Genomic DNA, 7,005 nt, shown 5'->3' on the forward strand with positions numbered 1-7,005 from the left:
GAAATAGGGTCTTTATCTTTGAAGGGATCAAAACAAAGTAAAAGAAAACAGGGGTGGCCCCAACGAAAAAGCTTGAACAAGAATGTTGTTTGTCCCCGCTCAGAAACTAGCAGATATGTCCGTCCATCTGTCTCCTTCTGTTTCATGCGTATAATCATTTCGACTATGATTACGATTACGATGATATTAAATATAAGGAGTCACAAGTGAGTGACTACAATCCACACCTTCCAAATCGGGATTAGAAAGAAAGTCTTGTTTCCCTGCATTGCACTCCTTGTGTTTGATGAATGTTCAACTCCACCACTCTCATTCCCAATGCCAGTGTTAATGTCAATGGGGTGCTTCACTCTCACTCACAATGCCTCATGCTCCCTCTTACCCTCTTCTCAAAGGGTGCTTGAGCTTCACTCTCATTTCAACTTTGGAGGGAGGATTAGAGTTACTCTTACTCCTCTCAACACGAGGGTTTCCAAGAACCTCAATATCACCACTTGTGCAGCCGTAGGGAATGGAATTGAGACCGACACAGCTGTCGTCGAGAAGCCTCAATTGGGTAGCCGCTTCCAAGTTTCCAGGGGATACCCCGCCCCGCTTGGCGCCACCCCACAAGATGGCGGGGTCAATTTCGCCATTTACTCTCTCAATGCTGTCTCAGCCACTCTCTGTTTGATCTCTCTATCTGATTTGCAGCATGTAAGTTCTTCCTCTTTCTTTCTTTCTTTCTTTCTTTCTTTCTTTCTCAGTATTTGACTTTTTGTGTTTGAGAAATGGAAACTCGAAATAAATCAGTTCAAACCAATTAGACTTAAATTTTGAACATGTAACTTCAAAATATATTCTCAAAACCTCTGCTTGATTTCACAGATTAGTCTGTTGGTCTCGATAGTTTCAATTTTCTTTTTGTGCTGTAGAATCAAGTGACGGACTGCATTCCTCTTGATCCGTTGATAAATAAGACTGGAGGTGTATGGCATGTATTCCTAAAAGGAGATTTTAAAGATATGCTGTATGGATACAAATTTGATGGCAAGTTTTCTCCACAAGAGGGACACTACTTTGACTCTTCTCGTGTGGTGCTGGATCCTTATGCAAAAGTTAGTAGCTCTACACTCTTAATTATTTTTAAAATGTTATATATGCATATCAAATGTTACTCAAAGCACTAGTGAACACTCTACACTGAATAGCAATACATATCCACTGTTAAATGAAACGAAAAAAAAAAAAAGAAAAAGAAAAAAGAAATTCCCAGCCAAAACACTTCCTACGAATTTCCAGAATAATGTGCCAAGATATGGGATTAGAACCTCATAGTTTTTAACCACCCATTTCATCCAGATTCCAGCCACACTTAGCATTTGCTACATACGTGACAACTGTATCTTCAAAACAAACTTGTGCAAAACTAACAAGGCTGCTTAGCGTAGCTTTTTATTAATTTAATAATGTAATGCTCATTGTCTAGGCAGTAATAAGCAGAGGAGAATTTGGAGCTTTAGGACCTGATGGTAACTGCTGGCCCCAGATGGCTGGCATGGTACCTTCTTCTGATGATAATGAGGTACTTTTATTTATTTTATGGTTGTTTACTCAAACTTTTCCAAAAACTAACTTTCATACACTTATTCTTTCTGGTATTGTTTAGTTTGACTGGGAAGGAGATTTACCACTGAAGTATCCACAAAAGGATCTTGTTATATATGAAATGCATGTGCGAGGGTTTACAAAGCACGAGTCAAGCAAGACTAAGTTCCCCGGCACATATCTCGGTGTAGTGGAGAAGCTTGACCACTTAAAGGTGAAGTTTCTTAATGTTTTTCTTTTAAAAAATTTTTTGAAGTGTTCCTTGGGGCTTTTCTTTTTACTGGTGGATATTCTGTGTAACAGGCTGGTATACTGTTAGAAGTTATAATTTCAATAATTTATTCATTTCTTTAGTGGGAAAAGTATATTGTTGATCTTTTATGTGCTATTATGTGAATTGTAAAGAAATTCATGAAAAAAAGAGAATTACAGTACAGCTTCCTGACTGTTCTCAAATGGGAAGTAGTATTAAATCAAATACACAGTGCCCAGCACGATGATTGAGTCTCCTAGCCTTGGTGACTTTGTCTGTTATATTACTGTTGTATCAATGCCATAAATTTAAGGTATGTAGATATTACATACAATTTAATTTGGATTTCATTATGTTTCTCCTTTGAAGTGTATATTAATCACTACATCAAAGAAAGACGAATGCCGTAGCTGTTAACTAATTCATAATAATGTGTTAATTTGAAATTATTCATTTTGCAGGAGCTTGGAGTAAATTGTGTAGAATTAATGCCATGTCACGAGTTCAATGAGCTGGAATACTTCAGTTACAATTCTGTACTAGGGGACTATAAGTAAGATTCCTTAAGTGAATCACTTAGGCTCTATACAATTCTCATTTTAAGTCCTCTTTTTTTCTTGAAGAAATTTATTTCAAGAGTATGATAATGCTGTATCTTTCACTTTTTCAGGGTGAATTTTTGGGGGTATTCAACTATCAATTTCTTTTCACCAATGATTAGATACTCATCTAATGGTATAAGAAATTGTGGCCGTGATGGAATTAATGAAATGAAGTTCATGATCAAAGAGGCACACAAACGTGGGATTGAGGTGACCAGGATAACATTTGATTTCATTTGGTCAATTCTCGTTTATTTTATCTTTTTCAGAATTAGATTATGTTTTTATTGCTATATTACTGGAGCAGGTTATCATGGATGTTGTTTTCAATCATACAGCTGAAGGGAATGAGAAGGGTCCCATTATTTCTTTCAGAGGTGTGGACAACAGTATTTATTACATGGTAGCGCCTAAGGTATACTTCAATATTTTGTTTTCAGCTTCACCTAATTGGTTGGAATATTTGAAGCCATGGAGGATCTTAAATCTTGACTCAACTAGTTAACAGTGGTCTAAAGAGGTTATTTTGTAACCTCTTTTTGATTTAGTTAATGTCTTGAGTGGCTTACTATATACACTTAAATATTTACCAAAACTCCTTTTATGAGTGTCCAAAAATGTTATATGATATGTATCATCTTTTCAAAATCATCTACTTTTAGTTTACAAGAAAACATTTAAGGAACAATGCGGAATTCTATTAGTTCTAGTTTCTTGATATTGATTCTCATGTAGTTGAGGAAAAATGGTTCTTTTGTAGGTGTGTGAATTCATGAAAATTAGACTTAACGCACCTGATAATTCTCAGTCATGTTGCTTCCAGCAATTGGCCTCAGGTTCTGTCGCTAGAATTTGTTTTTGGTTCACTGGATATATGCTTCTTTAAGAAACCACAAACATGGGGACTAGAGGAAGTAGTATGATTGTATTATTCACACTGATGAGACTGGATCTCAGCTCACAGATGAAGAGAAGATAGAAGAAAATGTGTGTCAAGCAAAGAGAAACAGGGCACTATATAGCAGCCCCACTCTCCCAAGCCAACTCCCAAAATTAGCCTCAGCCTCTTTCCTCACTCTTTACCCTTTATATCCCTCTTTCCCCTAACAGGAAATACACACGCATTACACGCACACCCACATGCCAGCATGGCATTCCCTTTGTTCTCAATTTCTGCACAAGTTAGTTAAGAGTTGAGGATTCAGTCAATTTTCCCACTCCCTGTTATGCTTAATTCCAAAGCTGTACCTGAAACATTCGTGCTTGTGTACCTGTTTGGGGTATTTATCCTTAAAGCTAACAATTTCCTTTGTGACTATTTGCTAACTTATTTGCACCTGCAAGTTTTGTTTTTTAGATCATTTTTAATGTTAATTTGGTCTATTCTCACATTTTAAGGGGGAATTTTATAACTATTCTGGATGTGGGAACACATTCAATAGCAACCATCCAGTTGTGCGACAATTTATCGTGGACTGCTTAAGGTACTGTTACTATGATTATCAGTGTGTTATATTTATATGAAGTTATTTCTCATGGATCTGTTTAAATTATTATAAATTTCTTTTTGAATATTATATCTCAATTTTTAACTGGAAAACTTTCTATTTAGTTCTTAGAAGTTTGTTAACTTTGTGCTCATGGGCATTTCTTTGTTTCTAAATTACCTCACCAAAGATATACTGCATCTTTATACCATAATTTGAGATTTAATAACACATGAAACAATTTATTGAAGTTATTAGAGAATGTGTAAAATCTATACCTTACTAACATACCGCTCGAAAAATAATTTAACTTACAATGCTACCTTTCACTTATAGACAATTCCTTTAGATTTATATCATAGGTTAAAATTATTGAATTCTGGCCAGATTTCATTCAAGTATTACCTACTATAGGGTTTACAAGTTGTTATCGTACGGATTGAAGGCCTAACTATATTTCTGTTATGCAACAGATATTGGGTAACAGAATTTCATGTGGATGGTTTTCGCTTTGATCTTGCTTCAATTATGACGAGGGGAAGCAGGTTGTGTACCATACTTGTACTCCAATATTTTTTCTAGAGACTGATTCATACTAATGTTCTTATTTTCCTTTCCTTGTTTGTCATCAGTCTTTGGGATGGAGTTAATGTATTTGGGGATCCAATAGGTGACTTGATGACAACAGGAACTCCCCTCGGCAGCCCACCATTGATTGACATGATCAGTAATGATCCAATCCTACGTGGAGTGAAGGTTTTTCTACTTAGATTATTCCTTTGATTACTAGTACAAAGGTTGATTTTACTTTGAGGACTTATAGATTTTCATTTGTCTAAGTAGATGTATATGGCAATTAAATCGGGTAAGAAGATGGGGAACTAGGTTATAGAATTTATTAACTCTTCTTGGATGGAATAAGTTAGACAGCATTCTTAGGTAGCCCTTCCTTCTAGGTGCTATTTCTCTCTTGCTTCACCTGGATTTCCAAATGCAAGTAGAAAGGTTTCCTTTGACTTCTCATAAAATATTTTGATTGGTTTATTTTATTTATTATTGACCTTACATATTAGCATTCACTCATTTGGAAGCAGGTAACTAATATGTGCAGTTTCTTAATTTCCTCTTTCTAGCTTATAGCTGAAGCGTGGGATGCTGGAGGCCTCTACCAAGTTGGCACATTCCCTCATTGGGGTATTTGGTCAGAGTGGAATGGGAAGGTCAGTGCAGATACATAAACGTTGTCTTCATAACCCCATCATTATGCTGTGACTGGAAACTAAGAAAATATGGCAGCACAACATCAAATGGTTAAATTTATGGAAAAGAGAACTTGATAGTGCAACACTGAAATATCATAATTTTATCAATTTTACGTCATCATATCACATAAATCCTAACTAATCTTGTGGCTTGAAAAGTGAGATTCCAGAGTAACTGCATCATATCTCATTTGTTTCGGAAGTCCTTTAATTTGATAAACTTGTGAACACCGAAATGCATGTAAACCTTGTTTGTGATTTATATTTGTCTACATTTGCTTATGATTTATATTTGTCTACATAATCTTTTCACCATTTATTTCCGGATCTATCCTTAATGGTGGATTGGTAGGGTCTCTGTTAATTGGATTATTAAAAACAGCATATCAATCTTGACTTTTTCAAATGTTCAAACACAGAAAGGTTTTGAACTATGGGTTCAACATAAAAGTATTCCATTAATGAGCAATTCTTGCATTTTGCAGTATAGAGACACAGTACGCCAGTTTATCAAGGGTACTGATGGCTTTGCTGGAGCATTTGCTGAATGCCTTTGTGGCAGTCCTAACTTATATCAGGTTTAATCTGTTGTCTCTTATGACAAGTGTGTTCCTTTTTTGGCTCTTAACTCCCTCCTAATTTTGCATGATTGCTATATGCTATTATTAGTATATACTACCTACTAAATCATATTAAGGCTTGGTTTGGTAAAGCTTTTTGAAGATGTGCTTGTGCTTTTTAAAAGCTCAAGCTCCTCATTTTGTGTTTGGTAAATCAAAAAGATCATGTGCTTGTGCTTGCAGCTTTTAAAAGATCGGGGTACTTTTGAAAGCACCTAGGATAGAGCTTTTCAAAGTTGGCTTGTGCTTTTCAAAATTTAAAAGTCTAATATAACCTCATATGTTAACTAATTTTCAAATTTAATATTTGCATTTATGTCTATTATAGTATTTTTAAATTTTAAAAGCTATTTTACCAAACACAATTGATGTTGCTTATGTTTATTAAAAGTTGTTTTTGATTTGATTTACCAAACATAAATGCTACAACTTTTAAAAAGCCATCTTTTAAAAGTTAACTTTTATAAGCTACTTTTAAAAAGTAAAAGCTTTACCAAACTAAGCCTAAATATCCTAGTTGTCTGGCTTCAAACTTTGTCATTAAATGTATACTCCAGGAATTAGTATCTAGTTCAGCTGATTTCATTGCTTAGGTCTTTTGTTGCTATCTTTTCTTTTGTGTTTGTGCTTTTGTCTGGTTGACATTAAGGTATATCTTTGGCACAGGGAGGAGGAAGAAAACCATGGAATAGTATCAACTTTGTATGTGCGCATGATGGCTTTACTCTGGCTGACTTGGTGACTTATAACAACAAGCATAACTTGCCAAATGGGGAAGACAATAATGATGGAGAAAATCATAATAATAGCTGGAACTGTGGTCAGGTAGATGTTAAAGAATTGTTCTGAGAGTTCATCATAAGATTATTTCATGGCTCTGAACGCCATTAATATTTCAAAGCACGGCCAAATATGCTACTGTTAATATTCTGATATACTTTCATGTAGATGGTAACATACTAGTATGTGAATCTAAATTGTTCCTAGCTGCTGTTTTGCGGTCTTGTCATAAGAATAGTTGGAGATTGAAGCTTATGCTGCAGCTGTATGTTGAAGTTAATACGTATTTTGCATCAATTATTAATTCCATTTCTCAAACTATTGTAGGAGGGGGAGTTTGCTAGCACCTTGGTGAGGAAATTGAGGAAAAGGCAAATGCGAAATTTCTTTCTCTCGCTCATGGTTTCCCAAGTA

At 35.2% G+C, this 7,005-nt stretch overlaps 1 protein-coding gene across 1 annotated transcript in view; it reads left to right on the forward strand.

The window, feature by feature from the left end:
- The first annotated feature begins 63 nt into the window (after positions 1–63).
- The window catches only part of LOC107479647 (isoamylase 1, chloroplastic), an 8,177-nt gene continuing 1,235 nt past the window's right edge, over positions 64–7,005 (forward strand). Inside the window, exons 1-14 of the mRNA XM_016099765.3 lie at positions 64–696; positions 915–1,097; positions 1,469–1,564; positions 1,649–1,801; positions 2,302–2,393; positions 2,511–2,652; positions 2,750–2,857; positions 3,841–3,926; positions 4,403–4,474; positions 4,562–4,685; positions 5,063–5,149; positions 5,677–5,769; positions 6,478–6,636; positions 6,919–7,002. Coding sequence (XP_015955251.1) covers positions 319–696; positions 915–1,097; positions 1,469–1,564; positions 1,649–1,801; positions 2,302–2,393; positions 2,511–2,652; positions 2,750–2,857; positions 3,841–3,926; positions 4,403–4,474; positions 4,562–4,685; positions 5,063–5,149; positions 5,677–5,769; positions 6,478–6,636; positions 6,919–7,002 — 1,857 coding nt within the window. The 5' untranslated portion in view covers positions 64–318. The remainder of the gene's footprint in view (positions 697–914; positions 1,098–1,468; positions 1,565–1,648; positions 1,802–2,301; positions 2,394–2,510; positions 2,653–2,749; positions 2,858–3,840; positions 3,927–4,402; positions 4,475–4,561; positions 4,686–5,062; positions 5,150–5,676; positions 5,770–6,477; positions 6,637–6,918; positions 7,003–7,005) is intronic.

The sequence above is a fragment of the Arachis duranensis genome, chromosome 3 (genome assembly GCF_000817695.3).
Source record: "Arachis duranensis cultivar V14167 chromosome 3, aradu.V14167.gnm2.J7QH, whole genome shotgun sequence".
Classification (NCBI taxonomy): Eukaryota; Viridiplantae; Streptophyta; class Magnoliopsida; order Fabales; family Fabaceae; genus Arachis; species Arachis duranensis.